The sequence below is a fragment of the Ciona robusta genome, chromosome 1 (assembly GCF_009617815.1).
Source record: "Ciona robusta chromosome 1, ASM961781v2".
NCBI classification, from domain to species: domain Eukaryota; kingdom Metazoa; phylum Chordata; class Ascidiacea; order Phlebobranchia; family Cionidae; genus Ciona; species Ciona robusta.
The window spans coordinates 6060652-6077519 of NC_143235.1; the positions used below are offsets into that span (position 1 = coordinate 6060652).

Consider the following 16868-nt stretch of genomic DNA (forward strand, 5'->3'; position numbering starts at 1 on the left):
TGTTCGAGTTCAGCTATGGTAAATGTTTTATTAAGCGGTGATAGATGGTTATCTGAAGGAAAGTAAACCTTTAAGTTGCGGAATTGCCAGATCTATCGCTATTTTCCGACCTTCGCGGAAATCAGCAGAATAATTGCAGTTGCTGCCAATGCTGCGTTGAAAATGTGCGGCTAGATAGTTTGAGTTGTTAATACCTGGGTCCCTCTGATTACCATCATTAGCGGTAGACGTTGGTTTTACAGACAAGTTTCGATTTCCAAACATAGATTTTGCCATGCTCCATACAGGGGTGAGTTTTGTGCAGCCGGATAGTGAGTTACAGAACTTTTTCCAAGGTTGTTGTTTTTTGAAGATTATGAGTTTTCTGGCAATAAGATATTTTAAAAGCTTGCTAAGCTTTGTTTTTCGCTTGAATTCCACATAGAGAGGTGTGCATTAAAATCTCCCACGATGATTGTACGGTTCTTTAACGCTCTTAGCAGATCAAGGAAGTGTGACTCGTGAATATTCGCCGCAGGGGATATATATGTTCACAACGGTGATACCACTGACCAAACGGCAATGTGTTCTATATCTTTATGAACATTACGAAGATTAACATTTGTAAAACTAAGGGAGTCTTTAATCCATATAGCAACACCTCCTCCACGTCGATCAAGCCTATTTTTCTGATAAAACTATACCCTGGAAGGGAAACTTTATATTTTGGAGTTAGGTGTGTTTCCTGTAAACAAATAAGTTCGGGGAGATTGTTTTCATTGTAAACAATTTGTTTTAGTTCAGGTAGTTTTCGGTATATGCTTCGGCAGTTCCAGTGCCAAATTATTAGATTTTTGTTCTTCATATTGAATGCGATTGTTTGGGTTCCATGGTGTTAGAATAATTATGTTAAGCTTTTAATGTGATTTCTCCGAAGTAGACTTTGCAGGTATTTTGAACCTCCAAACATAAGTTTGTTGCATCGTTATTGACTAATGCAGTTGTGATTAGTGCAATCATATCTCTCATAAAGCGAGACAATGTCTGAGCCGTTACGATGATACTGTCGTCGTCGTTGGATTGAGGTTGGCTTTTTGGTACGTAAGTCTGGATAGGATTTGGGCTAGGTTGATTGGACGTTGACACAATTTGCGGGAGGGATATTGACTGAAGAGGTGAAAATCATTGCGCGAATAAGATACTTCGTGAACAGATTTGCAAATAGCAGGCGCTTGTGCCAAGTTCAGCTTTGTGAGAACATCTTTATAACTGAGCTTATCGTATTGCTCGATTTCAATTTAACTGAGACTATGTATTGCTTGATTTTAACCTCCCTTTTGTACTTCGGACAACCTTTGTATGCTGCGCTGTGGTTTCCGTGGCAGTTACAGCAGCGAGTTCCAGAAGAACAATTTTCGTATTCGTAGTCGCTGCCACACAAAGCGCAGTAAATCTTTGAACGACAGAACTTTGATATGTGCCTGAATCTATTGCAATTAAAACATCTTAAAGGAGGGGGACTGTATGCGACGGTAAGAAAACGAATGTATCCAATTGTTAAATACTGAGGGAAGTTGTTCGTGGTTAGTTGCAAAAGAACAGAGGTGGTTGCTGTTGAGTTTCCATCCCTTTTAACAAAAAAGCGCTTTGCGAAGACCACGCCGAAATCTCTTAAACTCGAGGCAATCTCGTCATCGGTAAGGTCGCGCGGCACGTGCTTTATCGCACACTTACAGCCGTGGTTTAAACCCTTGAACGAAGATGTCGATACTATTGGTTTCATTTTGTAAGGATTTTAAAGAGAGTGCTTTATCTCGTTGAGTATTGTTTAAACATTTCATTAGTAAATCTCCAGATCTCAGTACTTTAATATCACGATATTCTTCAATTGATTTATTGATAAGCTTATAAATAAGTAGAGGACTAAACGACCTCAATTGCCTTTTAATACCGTGCAGAATAACTTTCAGGTTTTGTCGGTCGTTTTGCAGATCATTAGAAGACATACATCCACCTCGAGGGCGTTTAATACCCCTTGCTTCTGAATCTGACGATTTATTCCCAATTGTGGTCGGTTCAGAGATTGCAGAAACATTCATTTTCATATTCTAATATTAAATTTACAATAAAATACTTCAAAGCTGTAAGGAGCAACCAATTGCCTCAAACTGTTTTCTAAGATGTCCTTTAAAGTTTTGACAACCTGCCTAGCAATTCAACTACCAAGGCGTTTGCGACACGCAGCCAAAAGACGTCCGTACTGCATGACAGCAGAACGCGAATGTTTAGACACGCGTCCCATTATGTCCAAACATGTAAATTCCACACAAAATCGAAAACACCTTAGCTTCGATTGACTTGTAGGCTATAGATAACATTGGCGCCATAGCACAGTTGGTTAGCGCGCCTGCATCGAACCCAGAGGTAATGGCTTCAAGGCTCGTCGTTGCTACCATTATGGACGTGTGTCCTTGGACAAGACACTTAACGACAATTGCTCCAACCCAGTAGTCACTAACGGGTTGTCGAAATTATCAGCCAAAGATTAAAAATAAAAAAAATCCACAAAGAATTATCACCTACAAAGTAACATACTTGGTAACTCGTAAGCTGGCACGAGCTTAAAAACCCGTGTGATAACGACTGTCGTTCTCCGGCCCCGCGGGGATAAAGTAAGTTACATTCATTCAATGGATTCATGCTAGATAGGTAGGGACATTTTGTTTTCACTGGGTTTAAGGTAGAATGGTATAAAACCCAAAATATATATCATGATTAAAATAAGTAAAGAATTTGGTTTAATCACAAGATTTCGTTGTGAAACATGTCTAAAATATAACTTGGAAACATTTGTAATCGATCGACTGCAGTCGAAACAAATATGTATTGGGGTGGGGGAAGATGAGACACCTTTAGCACGAAATATATAAATATCCTGATCGTGTTTTAAAAAATTAACAACGGTCCATGAAAGTCTCGAGGACAAGGTTTTATAATTCTTTGAATGTTCTTTGTTTACTACCAAAATGTACGAGAAAATAGAATGAAAAGGTGTCCCATCTTCCCCCATCCTACTGTATGACACCAGCATACCCTCAATGAGCCCATCGCAAAATCTTTAGAAGGGTAACAACTAATTTTGGTAAAAAAATTTAAAATAGCTCGCCAGGAGTTCGAACAACCACGAGAACAGATAAGGAATCAATATGGTAGACCGGTTAACCAGATTACTCTTGGGTGATGTCAAAGACTCCATTACTGATGTAAAGGCCCCTTTCCAGAACATCAAACACCACGGACCCAAAACCAATTAAGAATGTGGTCAACGATTTTTTTGTGGAGGGAGCAGAGGCAGGAGTTGAATTAATATGAGTAGAGTAGTGTGATGTGTTGTTATAAATTTAAATTTTCTTTTGTTTATTTTTGGTAGTTACAACAGTTAATAGAATAAAACAGTTGTTTAAGGCTATTAACGTGCCTGTTGCAATTGTAATAAAAACACTGTTCACTATCACTATGAAGTGCGATACTCAATAGTTTGTTTTCAGAGCCCACGTGGTCGTCACACATGAGAAATCATAATCTTCGGTGGCGAGAATGCGACATGTTCGTCCGTATGTTATGGTAATAGTTTGTCATGTTATAACCAATACTCTGTCAAATAGTGTTTCTTTAACTGAGATCTCTGCATACTTTGCTAACCTTGTTTGCTTATAGATGTTTTTGTTTTACCATTTTAACACAAGTCAGTAACCAAATTTTTTTTCAACTTTAGTAAATTATTTAACAAAAAGGAGATTTTGAATATAATTTTATCACAAATAAACCATTTGTCAAGACTTTTTATTTTCAGAATATATAGAACAATAAAATATTTATGCACGAATTAAAAAAAAAAGATCGATAGTTACTATTAGCGATTGATAATCACTTTTATTTTTAGTGTGATGCTCAAAATTTACCGAACAAAACAGGGATTATTTTCGCATATAAGTATAAATCCTCTTGTGTCATATAAGTATAATCCTCTTGTGCTGTCATTTTTGCAGATATGGCAAAATCGCTTATCGGCTAAAGCCGGGACTATTTATTGACCGGTGGTACGTACTAGATTAAAAAACTTACATCCCCACAATATCATGTTTACAAAACATACTCTGTGTACAACGGAAAGATATTTACTAACATGTATATTACGCAGGTGCAACTTTGTTGCTGCTCACTGCAGTTAACTGAGAACCAGTTGAACTGACTTGACTGCCAACCAATTCATCAACCCAGGGATTGCGACCATTAAAGATCATTCGCACTACGCAATCTCGAAACTGAAACGTAAAAAATGTAAATTCACTCGCTATGATCAACAATACAACTATAAAACATATAGTCTGATTCCAACCTGTCGGTTCAACCCTATGTAGATAAGCGGATTATTAAATCGTCGCGGTCTTTGCAAAAAAAGCAGGTGCAGCACCAAGCGCGTAATCGATCTACATGAGAAAAGAAAAATGCTTAACAAATTAATTGCTTTGGTTGTAAAGTACCTGAGCTTCGGGATTGACAACGTTGTACATGGCAAATGCGGCATACGGCAACCAGCAAAATACAAATGCAGTAACCATAACAACCACCATCTTGGTGACTTCACCTTCGGGACTTGTTCCTCCACTCAGGGAACTTTCCTTGGCGATCTGAATTTTAAAAGTAACGGTTTATGATACTGCATTAGGTCTTTGTAAAATTGTGTGTTTTTACCACCACTAAAGATCAATTTTTGTTACCTGTCTTAGAGTGAGAATAAGCTTTCCGTAACATATCATAATAACTGCCAGAGGGATAACAAAGCAAAAGACAAAATATAAGATTATAAACAGCCGTTCCCGTTTTTCTTTGACAAACCAGTTTGGTGCACAACTGGTTCCCAAACCCTCAGTGTCGTAGCCATCCCAAAAAATAAGAGGTGGTGTGTTCCAAAACATCGACCAGACCCATGTTATAACGATGCCTGTTAAAATATTTCATAGAAACTAACGTCGTCCTTCGTTAAGTCAAGTTTTTGCTTAATTAGTATTTTGAAACAGTTTGGTACCAAAAATTGAATGTTTCTCCTCAAAGCGAACGGGCCCAAATGGTTTGCAAATTACGAAATATCTTTCAAATGCCATTACAGCAATTGAGAGCAAACCAGTCACACCTGTGAAGTATAAAACAAATTGTAGCGTTTAACTAATCATACATATTAGCCTTAGCGTATAAATAAAGCACCTACCAAAATTTGAAACAAAATATCCTTCAATCTGGCACATTGTCTTCCCCCAGAAAAAATATCCCGCACCGTTAGCAGCAATGCTAATAAACCCGCCAACGAAACCACTTAGAAGATCGACAACTGCTAGGTTCACAATAATGTAATTCAGAGGCTGACGAAGAACCTGTAGTTTGGTGACATAAACGTGGACATTTTTTTCTCATTTCATAAAACAGTCGGACTAAAAGTGTGAACATGACAATTATAAATTTAAGAAACAGTTCTTATTATGTACATGCAAGAATAATACAATTATTTCCTGACCAACTGATTCAACCTGTGTCTTCTATATTTGTTTGAAGTATTCAAAGTAAACGGAGACTTACCTTGTTTTTCAAAGTGGCCACTATAACAAGGATGTTGAGAGAACAAGACAGCAGAAAGACAAATGTCATGTAAACACAAAGGAAACTATACGTTGAACGATTGGCCCGACTTATATGTTGAGGCACCCAACCATCTCCTTTTAGTACGTAAGGGTTAAGATCTTTACATTGTGGAACTCCGTCAGTCAAGTCAACAGTTGGTGTTACGTCATGATCCATACCCAGTGAATCCGGTTTTAACAAACCTTGAATAGTAAAATTAATTAAACTATTACTTTTAGTTTTTTTATTGTAACAACTTTCGCTATAATACACATACCCTGTAGCGAGCTGTTCACAATTTCGAACTTCCTTTCATTCATAATGGTTTCCAACCACTGATTCATAATGCTGCGTTTATTTCCTGCTAAATAATGGTTTATGTGCGTTTAACACTGTATTAGTGCCTTTTATAAAGCAATTTTTTGAATGGTGATTGTCATATTATCGAGGGTTGAAGATTAAAAACGCAATCATGGAATGAAAATGAATCGATAAAATGAAGACAAACATATGGCTGTCTCGTGAAATGCGATTCAATGACAATCACTTGGATTATTTAGAAAATAATAGTACCTTCTGTTACAAACGATTTTTTGGAAATTTAGAAATAAAATTCCCATTTATACCCCTCTCAGTCGTAATCTTAAAATTTATTTTTTAAACAGACATCCTAGAAGTGAAGTAACGGTGTAAGGACCTATTAAAATGCATGGCGGGTATTGCCGAACTTATCCAAATTGCTTTTTGAATATAGGGTATGTATTTGTGTCATCCCAACACAATATACACGGATCGACGCCGTGTGTCGTGTAAAAAGGAGACACAGAATTTTGTTCCAATAAAGGGCAATTGAAAAACTAGTTGTATCTACGCGTTGCGGTCGTACCGTACTGCTGTTTCACATATCTCGTGAAGCTTGCGTGTTACCAGATATGGTAGAGTGGAAAAGGTGGGACACTTAGTCAGACGAGATTATTTTAATTTTATTTTTATGAACTCCCAATATTTTAATAAAAAAAAGATTTTTGCTAGTTTTACCTTTAAAATCGTTAAGTGTTGAGAAAAAAGGTTTGCGGTTGTCCTGTAAGGACCGTTAATAAATGTATAGTAGAGTGGGGAAGACGATGGGACACTTTTTTATATAAATTTTTTCGTCCCATTTTATTGTAAACAAAAACATTCTAATTATTAAACCATATTCTAATGACTCCCAGGGGCCGTTGTTGGTTGGTTATACCACGAACATGATATTTGAATAATATGTAAAGGCGTCCCGTCTTCTCCCACTGTACTATATACAAATCAACAGAACAAATCTAATGCTAATGTGTTGTAATGTCATAACATAAATTTTGGCTTTTATTCGCATTTTTAGGGAGACAAGCATAAAATAACAATGAAGCAAACTGTCATATATAGAACAATAAATAAAACAAAAGATAATGACAATGTCCCTAGTCTGTCGCAGTCTCTGCGTTGCTTTTGCAAAGCGCTGCGCATTAAAGCTCTGATTGAACACAATTGCATCGACCATAGCAACCTTTTTCTGGATTGCATTCACATTTAATTAGTTCTCTGAATGTTGAGGGTATTTCCGATAGATTTGCCCAGAAAGGAACAAACCCATCTGCAGATGTTTGCCAACCCCAGTTGTTTGGATTTGGAAGCTCGTCACTGGCCCCAGCAATGCACAACCAGGTAAGCAGCTGTCAGCACATTCCAGCAACGCTACTCTGGCGTGAGGTAAAGACTCAGCCGATCGGGCGTGATGCGGGAGAACCTCGCGGGACGCGACCTGTACCGGTTCGGCGCGATTTCGGTCGGGTGCTCTATCGCGAGGCGCTGCGGGTTCGCGGCTAAAGTCGGCTACGTCCCGGTCCGACTGGAAACACGGACCAAGGAATCTAACATGTGGGCGAGCTGCAGGGCTTTACGAAATCCGAAATAAAAAGGAACGCCGGCGCATGACCGGCCGATTTTCTCCGGGCTGTTGGCGAGGTCGAGCGAGAGCCCGCAAGTTGGGACCCTGGCTGAAAACAGTAGCGTAACAACTCACCTGCCGAATCAATCAGCCCTGAAAATGGATGGCGCTAAAGTGTCGTGTCTATACCCAACCGGTGGTATAGGCGCCGACGATAGCCCGCGACAAGTATACGAGGGCCACGGCGGAGCGCGTCGAAGCCTAGGGCGCAAGCCCGGTGGAACAGCCGTTAGTGCAGATCTTGGTGGCGTAGTAGCAAATATTTAAATGGGAACTTTGAGGGTTGAAGTGGATAAGGGTTTCATGTGAACAGCAGTAGAACATGGGTCAGTCGACCTTTAGGAATTGACGAAGGCCGTCTGAAGCCCCAGCGGACCAAGAAGGAATTGGGTTAATATTCCCGAATCGACATTGGCGCTTCGGCGCCTTAGTGCAGTTACGCAAGCGAACTCGGAAACGTTGGCGTGATTCCAGGAAGAGTTCTCTGTTCGTAGTAAGGAACGGCAACCCTGGAGTCGGTTTGCTTGGAGATAGGGACATGCGGCCAGTAAAGCAGCACGTCTCTTGTGCTGTCCCGAGAGCCCGCGTCGGCCCGTAAAAATCCGAGGAAGGTGGTGTATTTGTCGTGCAAGGTCATACCCATATCTGCGGCAGGTCTCAAAGGCAATATAGCCTCTGACCGATAGAACAGCAATGTGGATAAGGAAAGTCGGCAAACTGGATCCATAACTACGGGGAAAGGATTGGCTCTAGCGGGTGGGTCGGTCGGGCCGTGGCACGAAGCGGGGTGTGGAGCTGTACCGGACTGGGCGATCGCCTTCGGTTGTAAGCCTGCTGTGAACCTGCTGTGTCGGCGTCCCGTGGAATGCCGTAGCTAGCGCGGGCTTTGTGGCCCGCTTTGTGTGGCCTCGAACAGCTAACTTAGAACTAGTACAATATCGTAAAAGTCAGTTTATAATGATATGACGGAAAAGTTTGAATTAAAAATGGGTAACAATTAAAAGATGTGAACAATTTTAAAACGTAAATATAAATAGTCAACATCAACGCCACGTAATAAAATGCGTTCAACCTCCATAACAAAAGTGCGAAAATTTCTCTTGGAATTTTGATGACGTCATCATGACGTTAGAAAAAGAGATTTCGAGATGGGTCTGAGTTTAAAAATAATAAGCATGTCCAGTTCTATAAGTGTACCAAATTACATGATTTTACCTCAAATCCCATAACTTGACCATTATTTTGTACAATTCTGCTGGACTGTATAGTTGCAAATGTTTATAAAAAATGTTTAATATACATTTCATCTTTAACATGGCAAAAAATCAGCACAGCCGGTTCATTTCGGTAACTAAAGTTGTAGAATACTATTTACACAGTTTGATTTTGTATTATAAACTAAAAAAAAACGTTTTGATTTCGTTATAAAAACTGATATACAATGGGGGAAGATGGGACACTTAAGCACATGTTGCCACATATTTTCAAAATCAAAATAGATGACGGTTTTTGGGTAATACCACGAATTAGTACCATCATTTCTTTATTAATTGAAAACAATTCAAAAAAATATAATAAAACACACGGGGAGTTATTTAGCAATTCGCACAACAGATAGAATTTTACAAATTCGATAAAACACAGGATAAGATGGGACAGTTTAAAATCATTGTTAATTTTGATTATTAGGTGTACTTATTATTAGGAATACACGTAAATAATTCGAAATAATACTGTACGCTTTGAAAATCAAGTTTGAACATTTTTTCCTTGCCTTATACTGCTATAGTTTGTAACATGTTACCTACATTACATCAACTGTATAACAATGGATATTGTTTAAAAGACGGTGGGTTTTGTTCGAACATCAATGGATAAATATTGTATCCACAGAAATAAAAAAGAGTAGAACGCGCAACTGCCCAAAACCGTGATATATTCTTTTTTCTATTCACGTGACCGCCAACTCCGTCCCCATTTCGCTTCGTCTCCATTGTAAAAGATAGGCGCACAGTATTTTTGAAAGGTTTTAGCTGTTTATTTCACACATACACCAGCTATTCAAGTTTATTTGGCCAGTTTAGTTATTTAGTAAGTTAATGCTTACAGTTTACCACTTGTTTAGGAAATTTAATAATTTAATAAACTTAATTAAAAATTTTAAACAAACGGTTTGTTAGAAATAAATACATATTAGAAAATAGTTGTTTTACACTATAAACTTTAAATTAAGTCTAAAAATCAAGAAACACTAAATAAACGCCGTCGATTTTATTGACTACAATAGTAAACGGGAACGACCCGCGAAAGAGAGCGAATGTATCACCTCTCTCCTTTGCCGACATTAGAGATGCGCGTTCTATTATTTTTTATTTCTGTGATTGTATCCTACAAATGTATATGAACTTGCAATAACAGAAAATCAATAGTAGCTATTAATAAGGTATATACATTTTTGTCACAAATTGGGTATTACTACTATGTTTTTCGGACAAGTTATACTTCTCATAAAACATCTCCAAATGCAAATGACTGAATTTCGAATATGTTTTTAAATATTATCTTTTTATTATATATCAGTATCTTGTAGTTGAATAACCCCCTGAGGTATAAATTATTAAATTAAACGCAAACCTTTAAAAGTTTTGTAATGAAAACATACAAAACTACAATGTGGTGGAAGATGGGACACCTAATTGAAATATATTTACATCAGCAGTATTCTGCAACTTGTAGTTAACCTATTTATCGGCTTTAGTATTTTTTTTGCAACATTCAAAATAGCACCTTACTATTTCGCATTTTTTTACCTGTTCAAAATCTACTGTTTTCTATTTTCCCCATCCTACTGTATAAGAGAAAAATAGGCAGGGGTAAATATCTAATTAGTGATAAAAGATGTGAAGTATTGACTGCAATTTAAACAATATGTAATAAAACATATATGAGAAATTCGCCCAACAGGTGTAATTTTACAAATTCTAAAACACAGAGAATAAGCCGGGAATTGTAGTCAATATTAAAAAAATCATAGTACCAATTCGTGGTATTATACCCCAAAAGAATCATACAATTTGAATTTGGAAATACTGAGCAATATGCGATTAAGTGTCCCATCTTTTTCCACTCTACTATATTACAGATACCACTTTTTGGCACCAGTAAACCGCACTTTTTGGGTTATATACTTATCTGAACCACTTCTGCAACCTACAACACATATTCAAAGTATATTGTCATGATTAGCAATGAAACAAACTTTACTTTCTTGTGATTTATTTATACTTGTCACAAACGTTCTAAAAGAGAATAATTTCCGCACAACTTGAACAAATTCAGCACCATTCCGGTGTCTCGGAAATACAGCACTCATTGAATAGTAAATAAATGACCTATTTGTGCAGAAGTATTTGCATTTTATAAAACAGGTATATATGATACTAATTTGATACAGACTCCCAATGTATTTTACTTACGGTGTTATACTATCTAGATTCGTCATATTGTTTGTACACATAACTTTCATGGTGGTAAGCAGGTAGTTACATTGATTCGATAAGGTGTTTTTTAAGTATCACAAAAATGCAATTGATACACCAAAAGAAATGTCCGTAATGTTTTACTGCTTATATGTAGTGTTTCCCGTGTAAATAGTTTCTTGGTCGTTCAACCAAGAACTGGGAAAAGTTTTTGATGAAATTCTTGGTGTTACGAATTCCTGTTCGTTCGGTGTCGATATAAAGAGTTACTGAGAAGGTGGTTGGTACGGCAAACTGATAGCAAACGATACACGAGATGAAGCAGGAAGACTCATATGCGGGCTGGTTTGTTGCTGCACTGAACCATAAGTTTCATACGGGTGTGATTGGTGTTGAGGAGGGAGTGGCTGAGGGAGCTGAGGTGTCACGATCGAGGGCGCGTATTCTTGATGTGAATGGTAAGTCGAGGTTTGGTTATGATAATGGTGACTCTGCACAGGATAATAATTTGATGACACTTGATCTATGGTGGAACCTCGAAGAAATGTATTGGAGATTGTAGTTGAATTAAAAGATCTTGTTGAGTTTGTGGCATCTGGTGCGTGAAAGTTACTTATTTGTAGGGTTGGGTCAGATTCGAAGCCATTCTTTGATTCTAACCTGTAATCATTCAAATCACTATTGTTTAGTTTATCCTTATTTTCTGTCTCTGGTAATCCATTTACAGTAGTTTCATTTGGAATATTGTTTTGTTCATTATCGACACTTTTACTCTCTTTATCGGGTTCGTCATATTCGTCTTTTTCGCAAGTATTGTCATTTTCTTCTCCAAAACCACCATCACTTTTTGACTTGTTTGCTGTTTTTTCTTCCGCGTCCTTCTCTTCCTCGTGACCATCTTGTTTTAGTCGACGCCATTTTGCCCGCCGATTTTGAAACCATGTTTTTACCTGTATTAAATTAAAGGCACATGAATATAACGCTTGTAACATGTTTGAACTTCCATTATTATGAATGAATTATACTAAAGCAATATATTTACATCATTAACCTGTGCATAAATAGTAGTAAATCGTTATAAATGTATGGTTGTAAAAATGGTCGTTTCATTTCACCGGAACCCATCGCGTGCCAAGCAACTTGCCAATGCACTATGTGGCCTTTGTTGGCTTCCTGTTTTTCAAACACAGCATGCCCAATCTATATACCACTGCGGGTCGAGGCGAGCTGCAAAACACGCGACTCTCATTGGATGGTTGAAAACCGGACACGTTGTTTCCCGTCTGCAGTACGACTCCCGATTTAGCTAGCAAGAAATCACAGCATCGGGACGTCGCAACATTGCACGAAAAACAGTTTTAGCTCAGCTCGACCTGGCCGCGCGATGTGAGGTTGATTTATCGGTTGTGTCATTACCTCGCTTCTGGTCCATGTTGCGTCATAAAAAAAGTTGTTTTTTCCGGTAGTATAGATGTATTAAAAGTAATAAACTAGGTAAGCTTCGGTTCTCAGACTTGAAAAAAAATAATAAACCGGGTATGGCTTAATAAGAGTTGAAAATTGTCCTGCAATCAAGTAGAAGTACATTATTATTAAATAATGTAGATTAATAGTCATGAAGGATTTGAAATATACGGACTTTTGTGTGTATTGTCTATTATGCTTATTAAAACAACATTCTGTTTCTGACCAACAATTACATTCACAAGTTTAATCATAGGATATAAATGCTTGCGAATGACATTTAATAAGCAGCATTACCATGTTTTTGATATAAGCTCGAGTTTAAACTCACGCCTTCGATTGACTAATAAAGAATCTAACGATATTGTTCTATATGTTTTGAATAGGCATGCACGAATTTATCTATTGCATCTCCTTCCAGGAATTTAACGAAACGTTGGGAAAGAATGCTATTTAACCACTGAATAGTAGAAATCGCTATTAATTCTACATCTGAGTTGGTCATATATATAATTCCTATAAGAGTGAAACCCTAGAATTTAGTTTGTGGTGAGTGTAAACATCACATGTTGGCCTTGTTAATTAAAATGAACGGCATCCTGTCAATTAATTTAAAATTTCCTGTGCCATCGTCGCAGTTACAAAATGGAACGGTTTTGAACAAAACTGCTTTGTTTTGCCGTGTGTATAAAATTACTCTTACGATTTGAACGACCGACTCGTGTTTATTTATCATAAAGTGTGTTACTCGCAATTTCCAATACTCCGGTTATAAAACTTTAGTACACTGGATTAAGCAGCGTGGAGGCACGAGGTCACGTGACATCCTGTTCCTGTTTCAACACTGTTCGCTTGGCCCGGGGTGGCATATTGCTGTTACCTCGGATTATTTTGCGCGGGAAAGTATTGCTGTTTGCAGCCTGCCAACTTATGTCACGCAATTATGGGAAATTTGGATGTGAATTGTACAACCTTTTTATAATTTGGATCCGGTGTGTAATAAAATATATTTAAAAATATATCGTATTAAACATCTAAAGTTCTAAATCATTCAAACTATACACGATTTGTTACATTGCTGTTCTCGAAACAACTGTATCATTCCATATACCTGACGCTCTGATAGCTGAAGTGTCTTCGCCAGCTTTTTTCGTTCGGGGGGAGATAAATACTTTTGTCCATCAAACTTCTTCTCCAGTTCAGCTGTTTGGTCGTTTGAAAATCTAACTTGTCCACCTTTTCGTTTGTGCATGGTGCGATGTACAAATGATCCCCATATCATAGGACGACTAACTGGAAATAATAATAAACTTCTTTAGAAAGTTTAAAGTCTTGGTAGTGAAATAAACACATAACAAGGTAGGTGGAATAAACACACAAACTAACTTATATAACTAACCCTTTTTATGTTGGAAGCAGTGAGTATACTTAAGAGTGGTGACAAATAGCATTACACGATTATTACGATAAGAAACATTGTATCTGGCGAATATGAAGTTGACTTAGGAATGAATGGGCGCCACCGTTTGTTTGTCGCGTCTGGGTTAATCTGTTGAACATTCTCAATGGTTGGCGAATATGTTTACTATTTAAGCCATATCCAGTGAATATAACCAAAGTATTTCGATTTCACAACATTCGATAGATATCGGTTCGAAGAATTAAACTATATTTACTCGTTTATAAATTTGAACCATACGTTTAACATACAATTGGAATGTTGCTGTTTTATTTATACAACTTCCAACCAAATATTAGAAATAAAACTTTGACAATCCACTAGTTTCAAACTTGTTTTACGAAATGTTGGCCAAGTCAATAATTTAAACAAGTTTCGTTATGTGTGATCAAACTAATTTAATATGTTACACAAGATATTAAAATGTGGCAAAAAGTTTTACTTTTTAAACAAACTAAGGGTCAGTATACAAACATTCGTTGATTGTTTTAAACAAGTTAGTATTGCGGCTTAATTGCGCTTCAATGATGGTTCAATATTTGCGAAGAGATGTGTGTTATTGCTGCCTTAAATGGGCGGATAATGAACAATGGAATCTCGTGTAAGTAATACGGCCATATACTGTACGTGTCAATGTGTAACAGGTTTTACCAAATTGTGCAATTAAAAGCTATTAAATGTGCAGCAAAACTTTCACAAATTAGCAACCACCCATAAATTAGTTCGACATACCCGTTGTGTAAACTATAGTAGGGTGGGGAGACGGGACACATTAAGCAGATAATATCCAAATACTCTGATCGTGTTTTAAACGCTTATCACCGGTCTGTGGGAGTCGGGGGGATAAGCTTTTATAGTTCTTTCAATGTTCTTTGTTTGCTACCAAGTGGGACGAGAAAATAGAATGAAATGGTGTACTATCTTCCCCATCCTACTATATATGCTTTATATAAAGGTTTTATTGCAATCGGAAATATATAGGACCCAAGCGTTCAGGGATTTTAAAACGAACCTCTTATTTGAAACGTATAACGTTTGTTTCACTGTTGTTTTTAAAATCAAATTATTTTTTTTTATAAATCATAGGCACGTGATGGTATTACCAATATATTTGAAGTTTTATAAACGTGTTTTGATTTTCTTGCACCGTGTAATAGTTACTTGGTAATTGTATCAATACAGTTGTTTATCTTAAACATTTTATAGCAGCTCCTGTGTTCAGTGAAATTCTGATGCTTGTCCGCCGTTTTTCATTCTTGTGGTAACGCATCAGTATTTGTTGGCTTCTCAGCCGCATACGATCGAGTGAGGAACGCTTCCTCATAAATTAGCGACAAGTTTCCATGCACCATTCCCATGCTGGGTCATTTCCTATGTAATTTAATCTAGCGATTTCGAAACCGCTGCGGTGGTAGTGTAAAGTACTCAGCTTATTTATTGCGAATTAGAGTATGAATGCTATAGCAACTCTAACATAGTATAATTTCAAAACAAGAAAAGTCATTCTAGAATCGTATTAGTATTGCGAACTTTAATAAATAAAGTTCTAATAATATATTCCCCTTAACACTAACGCGATTTACATTAATACTGTTACTCAAGTTTATAATGGTTTTAGCACTAAGGTAAATGTCGTGTCGCCAAAACACCGCCATTTTGTATAATCCTTGTATAACAATATCCATGATTTAAACAAATGTATTATAATCACACAATATCTATGTTTTAGGAAACTGCCGATATGTAATTAAAACGTTAACCTGAATAATAGTATTTCACCTTTATTAAATGGCTGGCGATCGAAAAACCAGTTCGGATAATCATGTCGTTGGTATGAATAAAGTGGCCCTGGCGCGGCAGAATGTACGGGCCCTGGTGGTCCACCATAGCTACCATTGCTGTATTGAATTGACGTTGATGTGTATGGCGATTGATGGATACCAGTATGTCCTTCATAAATCCTAGAAGGTCTAGGATAGGTGTTTGGGTAAATACCAGCTGGGTGATGAGGTTGAACTGCTTGAATGGGTGTAGGTATAAGAGGTCGATTAATGGCTGATAACCGTCCTGGCGAATCGCAATGCTGGTCTATTGATGGAGACAAGGAAGGAATGTAGTTGTTACCCAACGGCTGTTCTTTTCTGATAGGACTGGAAACGTAGGTGGAAGTTGTCGGTTGCATGTTATGTATTAATGTATGTCCATCGTTTATAGACACGTGTTCTGGAATACATGGAACATGTGATGCCATTAGATCGCCTTGATTGTTCATCAAAGAATTGATTCCATTGTTTGGTGATGCAGAGTTAATAGTTGACATCGCGTGATCTGGTTCGCATACATTATTTTGTGGTGTCATAGAACCGGATTCTTCGTTTGTAGAAGGTGGTGTGGGTCCAAGAATATTGTCTATATAAAAAGGCGTTGGTTGATGAGTTGAGAATGCACTAGTGGAAGACATTCCGTTAGTGGCGGACGAGTATGTTGCAGGTGCAGGATTTTCAAATTGCATCATATTATACCTGAATTTCAATTAAAACGGAACATTTAGACAATCAAAACGTTGCTTCCCTGAAATTTAAAGCATACCCAATGAACATATGATGCTTAAACGGCTCACTTCGGCATTTTTCTTTAAGTCATTAAAATAGTAAGGTGTTTCTTCTGTAACTTTCTTTTATGGCTTTACTATTTAATCTTTGCAATTTAAATTTAAATCTCGTATCAAGGGTTTAATACGATTATAAAATATGCTTCCAATTCCTCGAGTAACTAATCAAATGTACCATTTCAATCGTTTCACTGTCACTAAAAAATAAACAAAATGATG

The 16868-nt window shown here is 37.3% G+C and overlaps 2 protein-coding genes across 2 annotated transcripts; both read right to left on the bottom strand.

Moving 5' to 3' along the window:
- Positions 1 to 3805: 3805 nt before the first annotated feature.
- LOC149741827 (parapinopsin-like) lies at positions 3806 to 6087 on the bottom strand. Its single transcript, XM_089890308.1, is given in 9 exon segments — positions 3806 to 4304; positions 4379 to 4414; positions 4416 to 4469; positions 4524 to 4670; positions 4761 to 4984; positions 5069 to 5173; positions 5249 to 5411; positions 5614 to 5858; positions 5933 to 6087. Coding segments are annotated over 9 exon segments (1173 nt in total). The 5' UTR covers positions 6000 to 6087; the 3' UTR covers positions 3806 to 4172.
- A 4808-nt stretch (positions 6088 to 10895) lies between these two features.
- On the bottom strand, positions 10896 to 16868 carry LOC149741828 (uncharacterized). Its single transcript, XM_089890305.1, has 3 exons — positions 15818 to 16868; positions 13691 to 13872; positions 10896 to 12065 (listed from the first exon to the last, which is right to left on the bottom strand). The coding sequence occupies exons 1-3, from the start codon at positions 16551 to 16553 to the stop codon at positions 11382 to 11384; spliced, it is 1602 nt and encodes a 533-aa protein (XP_089746431.1). The 5' UTR covers positions 16554 to 16868; the 3' UTR covers positions 10896 to 11381.

Excerpts from the sequence above, each read along its gene's own strand:
- LOC149741828 (XM_089890305.1), bottom strand. The coding sequence starts at position 16,553 with ATGATGCAATTTGAAAATCCTGCACCTGCAACATACTCGTCCGCCACT. Across the intron at positions 13,873-15,817 it reads TCGCCAGCCATTTAATAAAG|TTAGTCGTCCTATGATATGG; the intron begins GTGAAATACTAT and ends TATTATTTCCAG. Across the intron at positions 12,066-13,690 it reads TTCAGCTATCAGAGCGTCAG|GTAAAAACATGGTTTCAAAA; the intron begins GTATATGGAATG and ends AATTTAATACAG.